Source organism: Ixodes scapularis, unplaced genomic scaffold (genome assembly GCF_016920785.2).
Source record: "Ixodes scapularis isolate PalLabHiFi unplaced genomic scaffold, ASM1692078v2 PGA_scaffold10__122_contigs__length_95168666, whole genome shotgun sequence".
In the NCBI taxonomy this organism is placed as follows: Eukaryota; Metazoa; Arthropoda; class Arachnida; order Ixodida; family Ixodidae; genus Ixodes; species Ixodes scapularis.
This window is the reverse complement of record NW_024609836.1, coordinates 57706091-57721377: the sequence shown is the minus strand read 5'-3', so window position 1 is coordinate 57721377 and position 15287 is coordinate 57706091. Positions and strand designations below refer to the sequence as shown.

The 15287-nt window shown below is 44.1% G+C and overlaps 1 protein-coding gene across 1 annotated transcript in view; it reads right to left on the bottom strand.

The window, feature by feature from the left end:
• Positions 1–15287, bottom strand: part of LOC8040513 (homeobox protein Nkx-2.2) — an 83807-nt gene that overhangs the window by 38965 nt on the left and 29555 nt on the right. Inside the window, exon 2 of the mRNA XM_002414276.5 lies at positions 7370–7581. Within this exon, the coding sequence (XP_002414321.4) occupies positions 7370–7581 (212 nt within the window). The remainder of the gene's footprint in view (positions 1–7369; positions 7582–15287) is intronic.

Below are 15287 nucleotides of genomic sequence, written 5' to 3'. Positions count from 1 at the left end.
TGAAAAGTGCGAGTCATTAGGCCTTTTTGTTTATGGTTGGCTGAGAGACGATGGAACGCGCACAGAAACATGATGATGGTTCGCTTTGGACGCGGCCTGATTGATTCCCTAAGCACGTAGCGTTGGTTGCGCCTAGACTTAAGTTGAAACTATGTATAGGTTCACTTCCTAAGCGCTTCGATATGTGCTATACTCACTGACAGTTTAGGGAGGGCAGGGTTAGACTTATTATGATCACTCTTTATGCTTCCAGATTTGTTCTTGGGCATTCTTATTCGTTAATGCTGCAACCTCGTTGGTTACGAAGCGATAATAAAATGTTATTGACTCACCACACCCTGCACTCCTAAGTGACTATAAACTCTCTAATCCTAAGAAATCAGACTTGACGCCGTGAACTCCTAAAAAGGTACTGAGACCTGAACTACGGCCTGAACGCATGAACTCGACGCTTTTTGTTCCAAAGAGTATTTGATGACATTGGCAGCACAAAGTGTTGAGTTACCTGTGACGTGGTTGATCAGTTACATTTACGTGAGTTTGGCTTCGATAGAACAGCGACATTCTATTAAGATTTTAGTCTCAAAAGTGTCTCTCTCATTTGCCATCAGGAAAATGTTAATGGGTTCTTTGAATTACGATGTGCCAAAGATATGGTGTTACACTTTTTTGTTCAATTGCTCCCTTCAATGAGATGCCACAATCGACCATATTTTAAATGGAATGTTACGAAGTGTATCTTACAACCCACCGCAGTGTTTAAAGAAAAACTATTTTACTATTTTCAGATGCCTTGTTATTATTCTTTTTTTTTTTTTTTACACACCTCAGCCCAGTGCCACCTTTGACATAGTGATTTTAAAACGTAGAGAATTTTCACTCGTACATCGAACAGCAAATTGTGCTATAAAATTTCACGAATATTCACTCGCTATGGGAAAAATGTGAGGCCGTCTTATACTCCAAGGATCTTTAACGCCTTGCCAGATTGCATTTTTCCATCAATTTAATTTTCAACGGAAGAAAAGCTTAAAGCGATTCTATATTGATCGGGACAAACATATCAAAATTTGGTGACTTGATGCTGTATTGTTAGTTATGTGAACCATGTGCTTCTTCTGCCCCCCCCCCCCCCCATGTCACGCCACAAAAGCCTTAAATTGGCCTAGGTAGACTTGATCTCTTCTATCCCCTGAATTCCTGAATAAAGTTGTTATTATTATTAATAAATATTAAGAGAGAAAATTCGGATGGTCGGCTGTTAAGACGTTATGGATTGATGTAGAATTTTTGGAAGGAGCCGATTTATTTGACCCTCCCCCTTCATACAATCACGCACAATAATATGACTCACATTCCTAGGGTATCTATGTTATGGGCTATGCAAAATAATTACAATTATGTGAGTGTAAGCAGTCCTTCTTCCAAGCCGGCATTCTTAGAATTATGTAAGCCGGGATTTTTACTATAGAGGTCGTCACTTTTGAATATATTGCTAAATTTATACGCAAATAACATATCACTGCCATCTTTGAGCCCTTTAATTTAATTCTCATCTATTGGAATTTTTACTTTTATTTCTTTACCGGTGTATGGCTTCTTATCTAAAGCAATCATCATCCGAATTCTTATGTGAACTTTCCATGTCTGCTCTCGTTCGTTATCGTCGTGGGTAGCGTTTACTTTCGTATACTTGATAAAGTAAAAATATGGAGCGTTTGCAATCTCGTTCATGCATGCAGCATTCAAGAACAATGCGCCTAAATTCACTTTTAAGTTTGTCAGATCAAAATCCGATGAGTGCTTAAGAACAGTAGCGTGTGGCGAGTTCCGAACATTGTATATATGTTCTGGAGAATAATAGCACCAAAAAACATTCTCTACACTATGCAATGTATACCACAAACTCGCCCAAGCATAATACCCTTCTAAAAATCCTACATCGCTTTTTAACCAACGAGGTTGGTGTTGGCCGATAAAAACGCCAAATAACAAAGCGAGAAGCGCGAACAGAGTGAGCAACACCCTGCTTCTTGCTAAGCGGGTCGTGGTGACGTCAGAACGTCAAACTGTGATTGGCTCTGACTGGAAGGGTAGTGGGTAGAGGTTAAGGCAGCTGGCGTTGAGGTCTACCCATTATATTTTCCTATTGAGAGCCAATCACAGCTCAACAATGCAGAAGAAATCGAAGTACATAAATTTTCCTCAACGCACAACATTGTGCCTTTTCTTATACTACTTTTGAAATGTTTTGAGCAACTGGCGGAAACTAGGTACCCTTGTCCACAAACTGCATGGCTATATACTCAGTTTCGCTTTTAAAGGGATACTGGACGGAAATTCGGATCTCGCAAAATAAGGTCGCAGAAGCGTTGAACGGGACCCTGCGAACTCCAAAATAGCACTCATACATCGATGTTTCAAACGGATAGCTGTACTTTTGGAAAAGAAGGGCGCGATCAAACGACGGCTGTGACGTCATTGTCCTCCTCGAAAATATGAGAATGAGGGGAAGCGGCCTCCCTTCTCTCCTCGCTTCGGTTCACCAGCTCGACGAGACGTAGCGAGGAGGAGAAGGAATGAGAATCGTGACGCGTCACTTGTCTCGTCAGCCTCGTCCAATCGCGCAGTTTTCAAAAAATACGGCGATCCGTTCGAGATATTGCTGTATGGGTGATGTTTTGGGGTTTTACAGCGTCCCGCCTATCAGTCCAGCCTTGTTTTGTAAGCTCAACATTTTAATTAAGCTTTTTTTTTAATTGTGTCTTTAGTTTTTGTGGGAACCTAACAGACTGCCCACTTTTTATAGACATTTCTGACGCGTATTTCTGGGCCTACGAAAGAAGTGAAGAAACCGAAACTGAACTATCTCCATTCTCATTTCTGGGCCTCCAAAAACGGGTGTGAGGTAGTTAGTGACGTCATGTGTGAACAGTTGGTATTGGTAGCATTTAGGAGATCAAGACTCTGGTACTGCGGTGGATTATAGCACGCGGTGGTGTGATCGTTTCGTCGGGCCTGTCAACATGGACGACAAGGCCGCTTTCGCGAGTGAGTTACGGCTCCCGTTCAGTTACCTAACACCAACGGAACGGAAGTACGTGCAAACTATCATCGCCCGAATGATCACGGGTCTTCATTCGACCGTTTGAAGAGCCATCTACAGCGCAGAAGTTGGGCATGACTACCGCTTTGCAGAATCCTTCGAGTGCCTTGTTCCCAAAGTAAACACGACACCGTCATCTGAAATCAAAACCAAACGCCCCCCCGGTGTCCCGCGCTGTGTTTTTTTTTATTTATATTGGCTGCCCTTAGTTGCTCGTTGCCCGCTTCGCGTCCAGCGTAGCAAAGGAAAACATAACTATGATGTTTTATTCACGGTTTAGTAATCATTATCGGTCCGATTTAATACTTTTCATGGTTATTTAAGAGGAAATTGAAACATCGTTAATGAAAATCGCGAACCAAAATGTGACCGACGGCACGCCTCTTTTCGACGAATCGCTAACGCGTCTCTTGTGACGTTGCGCTTCTAGGCCCCGCAACGTCACGTGAGCTCCGCTTCTCCTGGCTTCTCCCGCAACTCTCAGTGCGTCGTCGCAATCGATCCCGGTACAATTATTACCGCGACTGTTTAATTGATTTTCGCTCTACACAAGCGCCGGTTTCGGCTGAAATTTGGGGAACGTTGCCTGGGACGTGCCTGGAACCCAGTTCAATCGCCAAAAAAAATATCCGAAATTGCCTTCATTGTCTTTTTAAGTCCGACGGCAGCAAACGCTATGGGGACAGGAAGTCGTCTGCTTTTTGCGCAGGGGTTGCAGTGACGTCAGAGTGACGCCGAGTTCCGATTGGTTTAGATGAGAAGGGTAGTGAGTAGACCTCAATGCTAGATGCCTCGAGGTCTACCCCCCCCCCCCCCCCCCCCGTCCGTGCAAAAAGCAGTCAAAGTTTCGCTCCACATTTACGAGCCGATGGAGCCAGTCAAGCAGCTCCAAAGGTGTACCATCATGGCGCTCGTACGTCCTTGTGCGTTGCTATCAGCGCTAAAACCAATCACGTGCTCTGAATATACTGCGTGATGCTGCGCTTTTTTATATGTATGTAATTGGTTTATCCGATCACTGACAACACATCGCGACGACGAGCGCCGTGAGGATGCATTTTTTGTGCTGCTTGATTGTATCTATCCTATTGTATACACCGTTGGATGCAGTCAGACTTAATGCGAAACGGAATATAACCAATCAAATTTTCTCTACAAGCTGGAGCGGTGACGTACGTACTTCAGGCGCGCCTTCAGACTTGACAGAACGATCTCCGATCAATTGAAACTTTATTCGTGAATATCCATAGTTACTCCAACTTAAGGACTGAATGAAAATTACAGGCGAACGCTTAAGCTTCGCCTTTAACAGTGGAACGCGATAGCAAAAACATAGAAACCCCCACTCGCTCCGAAGCTGTACAAGCCTATCTGCGTGACCTAGTCGGTAGCGTGTCGGGCTCGCAACCGAAGGGTCGTGCCACCCGTCTAAAAGTCTTAATTTTTTTCCTTTAAGGCAAATAAATTACTGTTTAATGTGAAATCGTTTGGGAAACGCGCGAGGTCATGTGGCTGTGATGTCATGACCCTATCGATCAATCAGAATTTTCACGTCCGCCATACGGCGACACCGGCTTTTTTGCCATACATGCTCCTTAAAGCTATCGTTTTATAAAGCTCTGCAGTGCCCTTAAACGTATAAAAGATTCAGCACCACGACCTGTAGCTCGCTTGGAGGGGCTGCTAAAGGTCACTCGTCATAAAAGTGCACTATTTTTTATGGCGTCACAGAAATTTGAGAGTATCTATCCGCGTAACGCCTTTTAGGTAACAAAGCCGTAGAGCGGAATTGTCGACGTCACCCAGAGAAAGCCAACACGCGGTGCAGATTAGACGCGAGTGCTTTGTCAGTGTTTGGCTAATACTCTTAACTTCACTGATCGAACACGAGTTTCAGCCAAATCCCGCTGCAGGCTTTAGTTATTTTTTAAAATCAAATTTAGTTTTCATGAAACGGCCATGGAAGTCGCCCGTTTACCCATTTTGTGGTAGCCATGCTGACATGCAGTTTGCCAGAATTTTCTCAAGCTACAGTTAGGCTAAAAATTTCTTAGGCTTAGTAGTGAACAAAAGGCGTCCTCGGTCTATGTGCGACAGCCTAAACACCTGTTAAATGTTCGTGAACAAACAGGGGCATCAGCAGGACGTTAGTCTGTTGTCTCGGTACATGCCCAGTAAGAGTTTGCTGGAAGAGCAGAACGTGTTAAAATTCCGAAGCGCTGTGAAGCATGCGTAACACACGAAGTTCAGCAAACATTGAAAGTGTGTCCTTCAGGATGTGCGCTCAAATAAACCTTATCGCGTTGAGCGTTTCTTTTTTTTTTTTTTTTTCTGACTAACTAGGAGAAAGTTGATGCATTCACAATCCATGGGGGTATCACTCATTTTCAGTATACTTCGTTTCAGCTTCGATCCAGACGCAGCCGATGCTGCAAGCGCGAGCATGTGGCCCAGAACAGTGCTTGCACTGCACGAGCGCGCGTGCTTGGCAGCGATGCTGAAAGCCCGGAGCTCGCGCTTGTAGCTTCGGCTGCGTCTGGACCGAAGCTGAAACGAAGTTAGAAAATTTAAAGAGAAAATTTGTGCGCCAAAATTCATTTGCCTATGATGTTAGTGATACTTCCGATCGCCATTTCTATAATTTTTTTTTAAATATCTCACCTGCATTTGATTTTACTAAGACATCAGTCGATCCTTTATGTGAACGACAGAAAATCATATGAAGGCATAACTATGCGCTTTGCAGCAGACTCACTAGAGTTGTTGCTAAGCAAGCAAAATAAAAATCGATTGAAAGAATGAATGAATGAATGAATGAATTGTGTACGCTTCAAAGTAATCTTGGGTCATCAGAGCAAGCAAGGTAACAAGCTATACTTATAATCATCTCGAGATTTGTTTTTTTTATAGTAATGACAGCTGAAGAAACGCCGAGCGTGGTGAGCCTTAAGAATTTTTATACTACTCAGGACAGTTACCGGGAGTACGGCCTTTGCCGATGAGAAAGCTGATTGATTGATTGACTGATTGAAAAACAATTTACGGAGCAAGAACCGTCAGCATAAAAGTCCAAGCCGTACGTTTCTTAAGTTGTTAGTAACGATGGTGCTCCCACGCTTTGCAAATGTCACTCATTAACATGTTTGTGTGAGAAATTACGTGGTTCACTGTTTCGTCCAGAGTATAGGAAGCGTGAAAATTGCTGGATCCTCGAAGGTCACCTCTACGCCCATTTCCCTCACTCGATTTGCAGAGTTTATAGGTTGTATAGGTTGAGTGATCTTGAAGATCGTATTAGCTATTCCTTCAAGAGTCGAGTGGACTCTTAAGTCTAAAAGTGCTATGAAAGTCAAGGCTACTGCAGATGAATTTATTTTCGCGGATTAAATATTTATTGAATTTTTTCGACGTACGAGTTTCGAAAATATTCCACGGGCTCAAAGTTTCGCGCCTGAAAACGACAAGCTTTATACTGCATATCCTAGGGAGACGTACTTGCGCCATAAATTTCTGACGATGTTTTTTTTTTTCTTTTTTTTTTTCTTTCAGGTTACGAAGTTTGCGAAATTTAGCGCCTCGCAAAAATTAAATTGGCTACAATATATGGAAATGAATCTAATATGCCTAAGTACCTAAGATTAGATGTTTCAATACCCATACATGTTTTATATCCTCGCATTGCAAACCACTAAGTGCGTACTTCCGATCGTAAGTTGTACAGTACATGAGGGAAAATAAGCGTATAGGAGAAGAATGTATGGCTGTCATCATAAGCATAGAGGACTAATACGCGTATTAACTGGCCAAGATGATATTCACGCATTTAAGATATTTTACTCTGAACGTATACTCAACTAATACTTGATGCCAATAATTACTATCAGCTTCTCCTTGATGTCCTTACTGTTTCTACTTTAACCGATTATATTTTATGTATTTCGTGGTATGTGTTAATTTCCTCGCCTTTTTTTCTTGTACGGTAGGTGCACCTCACAGAAGGCCCCATAACCATTTAAAAGAACACGGCGATAATGATTCTTCTTATTCTTAATATTATTATTATTATTATTATTACTGATATGCTCTAAATATTTTGCGAAAGTTCCGCCAAGGCTGGCATGCGCGTCACGCGTATGACTCCTAGGATTACCTTGAGAAACAACCGCCTGTCTCAAAGAAAGAATGGTTACACTAATTGCCTTTCAAGGAAATGTTATACTCCCTGAACCCAAAAGTGGCTAAGATTGAAAGTGCTATACTCACCGAGTGCGCCGTAGGAGAGCATGTCTGCCGATGGATGCAGCCATCTGTATGGTCCTTCCGAGCACATGCCACCGTAATAGAACGAAGGCCCCAGGTCCTGACCCAGGCCAGCCGCACCGGCAGGGTTCCCATGATGTCCCGTCCAGGCCGGAGGCCCACAGAGTTCCCCGACACCTCCAGGAGAAAGTCCGTTGCCGACGATCTGCTGCGGACTGGAACAACCAGATTTGACCTCTGGTAAGTCAAGGATGTCTCGCACGGAAAAGCTAAGCTTAGCGGGACGACTGCCATGGCCGTTGCCCTGAGGCCCTGCACCGCGCGACTTGGAGCCCGAAGCGACTCCTCCGCCAGCTTCGGCTGCGGCTGCGGCCGTGGCTTGAGCCACGGCCCTACGCAGCACGGATACGTAGGCTATGTTCTGCAGGGATATGGGGAGGGAGGCTACGCGGGGGCTCCCAAAGATGGCCGGTCCACTTCGGTCTTTGAGGAGCGGGATGGCGAGTTCTCTCAGGGTTTGCATGTGGCCTTCATCGCCTCCGGACCGTCGACTGTACCTCCGAATTCCGATGCGAGAGAAGGAAGCTCTTCCTTGCCGAGAATGTAACACCGCCGCTGTGATGTTTAGACATTACCTCGGGCAACTTAAAGAAAAAAACAACAAAAAAAAAACGCACAAAGGCCTCTTGACTTTTTGCGATCAAGTCTCGGGTGGCGAAGATGGGTCTTAAGAGGAAACACGTGTAGGTTAGGAGAGGACCGCGGTCGACCTTGCGAGACACGGGCACATTCCAGCGGTGCTTGCCTGCGGTCGTGTTGTCTTAGCAGAAAACGACGCACACTCGAAGCGGCTTCCAGGGAAGAGGGTCACAACGAGCGGGAAAACTCAGAGTACACGGTTCGGAAGTGGAGGGGGGCCCCGGAGAGGCCGACGTACGCGCACACTCACTCGAGCACATACACGGAGGCTCTTGACGTTGCGCTGGCCACTCTGCACCACTCGAGTGGTTCCTGAGAGCGCGGCGACGAGAAGAGGACGACGGTCTGAGTTGAGTCGGCGGCAAGCAAAACTCTCGAGAGCGTTGTAAATCCACAGCCGGGACAAAACTGACGGGGCTTGTTTTCTTTTTCTTTTTTTGAGAACAGGGGAGTCAGTCCAGGAAAGAGAGTGAGAGAGAAAAGTGGAGGGGGGGCCGGCGAAGATCCTCCCGTGCAGAGCCTGCTGCTCCAACAGCGAGCGACGATGCTAATACCACTTGGCCCCAGACACCTACTCTCGGAGAGCGAGGAGCCCTCACTGTTCTGTATATATTTTTACGCGAAAAATCTCCACTGGAACTTCACTCCACGCCGTCACCCCCCACCCCCTACTCTGGCCTCTTGGCGTTCATCAATAACACCCCCACTTTTCGGCCCGAAAAGCAGCGAGGCGGGCTCTCTCGTGGCCACGTCAATTGGCCCGTCTTAGGGGAGCTCCCCATTGGTTCATCGATCGCGGGGCTCTCCACCAATGAGGAGTGACGCTTTCCCCCACCCTTGACTCGAGTGAGAGGGCTCCAGAATGACGAGGGGTTTGTCGGATTTTATGTCGAGCATAGAGTCTCACCCCCCCCCCCCCCTCTCCGTCTTTTCAACCCCCCCCCCCCCCCCCAGTCCCCCTCAGCCACCCTCCGTCCGGAATGGGTAATGATTTTTTTCACAAAGTGTCTCCGGCCCGCCGCGCCGCGCGCAGTTTCTTTCGGCAAGGACAGCTCGAGGTCCAGGACTGGGGAGAACCATGGAACTCGCATTCAAAACAGGAGCTGGCTATCAATTCATGACCGCTTTCTTTTTTTGACTGCCCCCCCCCCCCCCCCCCTCCCCTCTCTATCCCTCTTTATGCCGAGAGTAGTTGCACCGCGAGCTTTCTGCGAGGGATCGGCCCAAATATGTATTCTGTCACCCGCCAGCCACCGTACAGCCACCGTAGCGGCCGTCGCCAGCCCTCCCTTCCCCGAGGAAAACCAAGGGTCTGATCGCCACCCCTCGTCGTCGACAGCTGGCGTTGCAAAATGTGGGAGTGAGTATTTGCACAGAGACCCGCTTTGAAATAAAGCCTTCCCCCCTTGGCGAAAAGGAGGCGCGCACATTGGGGCCGACAAAGGAGAGGGACCGCGTTGAAAGGCGCGAGCGCGCCAAGAGTCGCGCCGGATGCACAATGGTTCCCCAGTTTCCGACAATTTGCCATTGTCGCCGATGGATCCCAGGTGTTACACGATCGGTTGTCCTCTGCGTCGGGGAGCTTCGCAACGAACGACGAGCCCCCGCGAGTGACAAAAGTCAAGCTCCAGTTCTGGAAGCTCGAGAAAGAAGGATGCTGACTAGGAGTACCCTTGGAGGGTCCTCCTGATGCCACTCTTGGGGCCCTGCTAATCCCCACTCGTGAGTCGAGGATCGCGCACTCTAGGAGAGTCGTCCTCTGCGCCGCTGCTGAACGGTGGAGGACCGTGCTCTCCCCTCTTGGAAGGGACTCCCGCGACTATGCCCTCCTGATGATGAGAGTGCTGCTTAGATCAGATTACATATTTCCTCGATTGACTCTGGTTACTTTGGGAGGCCATTGGAGACGGGAGCAGAGTGATGCGAGAACGGACGTTTTTTTTAAAGTTTTTTTTAATAAATATAATATTGCGAGGCTCGCATACATCTAGAGGGGGAATGCAAATACAAGTTTTTCTTGTCGAGGAACTGCTTTCAAAACTTGTTTGAGGTTCATCATTATTCCCTACTTTGGCAACAACTGACATGCAACTATAAGAACAATAAAATTATACGAGGAATATACCGCCAGTTTGGCACTAAATTGTATTACTTAATCAGAAAAAAAAATCCAATACACCTTTACTTAAAAAAGATATTTTATCTTTGGTTACAGCCTTTTTCTTAAAGTAACAAATATAATATTTCTAGCACAAATCGTGGATGAGGGGTCAAGTTCGACTAAGATACTAACATAGAATATCACGCATGTAATTGAGTTTAGTTGACTTTAAAGTATTTGCTCAAACCCTGTCGCTCCTATCCGAGGAAGATGCCTAACGCACGAGAAAGTTGAAATAACGTTATGACTATCCAAGATGCAATCTGCGCGGGAACAGTGAGCGTGCAACACGTCCCCTTTGTCCTCTTCAAAAACAAATGCCATCTAGCGGTTCAAATTAAAGCCTATCTGCCGACATGACTATACAAATAGGGTAACATTTAATCGGACACCGACGACTTTTCTTCTAGACATATTATAATTATTTCTTCTCTGCTAGCTGTCTGTCCTTAAAGGAAAACTCCCTCCCCCCCCCCCCCCCCAACCCCATTTTTTCGCTAGGCGATTTATTATGGCCGTAAGAAGACTACCCAATTAATATTTTGCTACAGCGTCACGTATACTTTAATAAAATAGAAAAACGCAACTGCTCAAAACAGAAACCGAAACTGGACCGGGAGAAAGAAGAAATATAGAAGAGGAGAATGTCACCGGAAGTCACGTGGCTGTGCATTTTTTTTCTTTCAATCAACGTATTTGCAGCTTTTTAAACCACCTCCCCCCCCCCCTCCAAAAGAAAAAATATAAAAAAGAGAATAATATTTTTTGTCTCTTTATAGAATTGAGTGTGTGCCTTCGATGACCCACGACTTTGACAATCTTTGGTGGTTGTGTCTAAACCATAGAAAACAGCACGAGACCACGGAAGAGATAGTGAGTGCGACTAAAACCGGCCAGTTTTTGATCGGCGGTTTTCGGGCGGAAAGAAAACGGATGTCGAGTCACAAATGGTGTTCTGAGTAGTGTGGCCCTCTGAGTCACGTACAAATAAAAACGTTGGCGAGCATGAATACCTTGTCAGTGTCCCCTTCAATAATTGCAATTCCAATAGTTCAAACAGGCTGTGGAGTAGACACAGTCGGCTAAAGAATTCTGCGATGATCCGACTGTGTGCCAATATATATTGATTGACCCTGCTTCCAACAACTCGCTGACGGAAAACTCACGTCCAATGTGTTTTTCCTATGGGGCTGACATCTTGAATGCACCTAAATTTGTTCGTCCGCCCGTCTCTCCGCTAATTTATCCGCTGAATGTAACGAAGAAATTGACGTCACGTGACGTCCCGACTTGACACCGCGATGTCCCGTCACGTGAACACGTCGCGTGACCTCAGGTCACGTGACGTCACTGTCCTTTCTAAGAGTTAATCTTGTTCACTACCTCAAACGACAGCATAAGTTCTAAACAACTTTATAGTATCGGTAATCAAATATTGCGTTCCATGCATCACGGGCTTAATAGGTAAAAGTAGCTAACGATTTTTCGTCGTCAGACACAACTGAGTCGTCATTGACATGACAAAGCAGTTATACACTCTAGTTAGTTTAATGATCAAGTTTGTCACACCGAATTCTGGATAAAATATTTTTTTCATATCTTGAACCAGTTTGCTGGGCGCCCCAAATCTAGTACCACTAGGGTTACAGTTCCACTGATTTCTTTCCACCTCGTTGCTGGGGTTGACAATGTCAGCCTATTTAGAGACAAGGGCGAGAACAATTGGGTAGCCTGTCGCATTCCGTGATACAAGGGGACGTCGCTTCACTTCATTATCTAGATTGGGCATCGGGACTTAATGAAGTACGTTTCAATATACGGCCCATCCGTGTCGCCTTAATTGTGCACTGTCTTACTATCTTTTTTGATAACACGCATCGCCGATAACATTTCGGTGACGTAAGTAATTGCTGAACTGTCATTGTTGTTGCGCACGTTTCCTTTTCTGGAGCAATGCACGTATTAATGAAAGTCAGCTAAATGAGTGTGTGACGCCCAACAATTTATTTGGCATCTTTGCCGCTCTTTTAAGTCCAAGTAAAGTAAAGTCAAAGTAGAATTCAAAGTCAAAGTCAAATTCAAAAGTGAATTTGAGCAAAAACTTGATCTTTTCACTATAGAAAGTATATCTAAAAAAGTGACGCAAAGTTTCAGAGAAAAAAAAGTGGCGTGCATTATTTAAATTTTAAATAAGCAAAGGATAATCACCGATTCTAGCCAAAATGATTGAGCGAATTCCTAACGAACACGGTGAACTCGAAGGTTATACAACAGACCTTTTCGAAACCCATCAAGCAACGTTTGCAGTTGCCATTCCTTGGCCAAAAAGCTGAAGCGTGTGACTGGATTTGAGGCTTTGCCAAACGCTGGCGCGGCACCCGTTCTCGACAAGAGCTGAAGCGAGTTTACGCCAAATATTGTCGACCACCACCTGCCCTGTAAATGCTCAAAGTGCGTGCCGGCTCAAACAATGGTGGACTCAAATAATTTGAGCAGAAGATACTAGATTCCGAGAAAAAAAAAGTCTATTGATTACAACATCAATTAAGTTTTTGTTGGCTAGCTAAAGTGCGAAGCAGATAATTATCGGTGATAAGGCAGGTCACAGGAGTGGCGAGTTGTACATATTCGTTGAAACAAACAACGGTTGACAGTAAAAATGTGCTGAAATTCTATTTTTAGACTGCAGAACGCAACTTGCTGTCTTTGATCAATTGTTATCTTCGAGAACATCCTTATGAAATGGCTGTTTGTAAGAGCGCAATCTAAGCACAAAAATAAATGAGCGAATGAAAAAAAAGTACAATGTTGTATGTTAAAGTAGTTTTCGTATAAATGTATTGAAATTTTATTGAATACTGTAAACAACTTTATTTTCGCGAGGTGAGTATTTTTCAAACTTTGCAAAGTGTGAGTTTGACGCGCAGTTCGCCGGCAAAAAATTTCGTAATTTCGAGTGATATGCCATGTCTTTGCGATGGTGTGCTTTATTCGCGTGTTGGGTTATTCGCGAAATTATATAAGTCGCAAAGTTCGCAAGAAATTATTACCTTGAAAAAAAAATCAAGTCGTTTCTTCTCTCGAAGAATAATAAATGAATGAATGAATGAATGAACAAATGAATGTATGACCAAGTAATGCGTGTTCTTCGCGGCAATGAACATTTCACGCCGTTACATTATAGTTTGTTTTTACTAAGAAATGTTCTTACATAATTATTCAACAAGTACACTCTTATTACTCTAGCAGCATACCTGCTAAAATTTTGAAAATATTTTTTTTTAAATCGAAAGTTTAATAAAAAAAAAAAAAAAAAACCGTTCCCCTAACTCTTAAGATATGCTAACCTGAGCTGCCATTAAACTCATTAAGTTTCATTTACGACTGCAAGTTTGCGCTTGTTTTTATAATTTTCGACAACTGGTAAAGTTTTATCGCCGCTTCAACGTTTTGTTAGGAGGCACTAAAATAAAGCTCAAAGAAGGTTTTTTTCTCCCTAAACAATAAAAGTCGCAAGTATTTAAAAAAGAAAAGCTAAACAACGAGGGAAACACCTTAAGTAGGTTGTTGCATAAAGCTCGTGATTTTTGTGGGGTAACTCTCTCATCGTCTGACGTTTCCATCAACATTCTTCATGTAAGAAGTGGTGCTTTGTTATATCTGCTATTATAATAATATTAATAATAATGATATAATATAATGTTTATTGTGTGTTCAAAAACAGCGAGTGGCATTTTTGGTGAAACACGAGGAAAACACTGAGACGAAGAATATAAACAAGAGAGGGATATCAAGGCGTAAAATGGCATAGAAGTGACGCAAAGACGATGACACAAAATAAGTGAAGACACATATTAATGCAGATAAGTACACATCCAATCAGTCCACTGGAGTACATTCACCAATTTGCTCCAGAAACAACAGTGGCAAAAAAAATATCATCAATTGCGTCACAATAGCTTTAATGGCGCGCGAAGCCCTGAAATGCCGTTGTTGAATATGTTGAGTTTTTAGTCGAAATCATTGTACTTAAGTTTCATGCGGGTGACAGAGTTCAATATATTTGCCAAAGTGAGATAAAATGCGCTACAAGACACAGTAATGTAGTGTGGCACACGCAACGAAATAGATGATAGAATCTCAGGAGAATCAATCTTGCCGTGTAAATATTGGAAGATAAATAAAATGTGAACAGACAGTGATACAAAGATTCGATGCTGTAGAGGCCACAGACACTGGATTAACTATGGCTTGTTTTGCAAGTTGCGGTGGTTAAGAATGCAGGTAAATTTCTTTTGAACGCGGTCAAGTAAAGCTTCATTTCATCTCGCCAACCCGTTCCAGACTACAGATGCATATTCCAAGCGGGATCGGCAAATGCTTCTAAAGAGTGTAATGAATACAAAAGGCTGCAAGAATTCACTCGCCTGAATTCTAGCGCCTGTCCTGTATACTTCTTGTCCGTGTCTTTCTGTTGCGCTATTTTATATGTTTTACTAGGAATTCACTCGTTATGCGGTTAATCATTCCTAGCGTTTTCATAGCAGTAAAAAATGTTGACTCTATATGCGAGCGAAACTTTAGATTTGAGTTGAAATAAACACCCAGATATCTCGAACTGTTTTCGTCCGCGCAATTCTGTCGGACTTTTTTTTTTTTTGTAGGGGAACATAATTTGTCCCGTATTGCGACTGTAGGTGACAACTTTCTTTTTTGTTCTTTTGATTGCTCGCTTTGAATTAACATTATTCTAGAATTCTCTTTTCGTCCATGCAGACCAGCTATTTACGTAGCGCCGAACTTCATTCGGATTCCGCCAGCGACTATCCTCCACATTGTCCGTGTACCTGCGCCGATCCACCTTGAGCAGGGCCTTGATGCGTTTCCTTAATCGACTAAACTCCTCATACCAAGCAGACATATTCTACGGTAACAGCGCAGAGAAACAATCATACACCAGATATATACTCAGAAAGACAAGCACACGCGCTGTCTTCCTGAGTATCTGGTGTGTGATTATATCTCTGCGCTGTCACCGTAGAATATGGTTCACCAACTCGC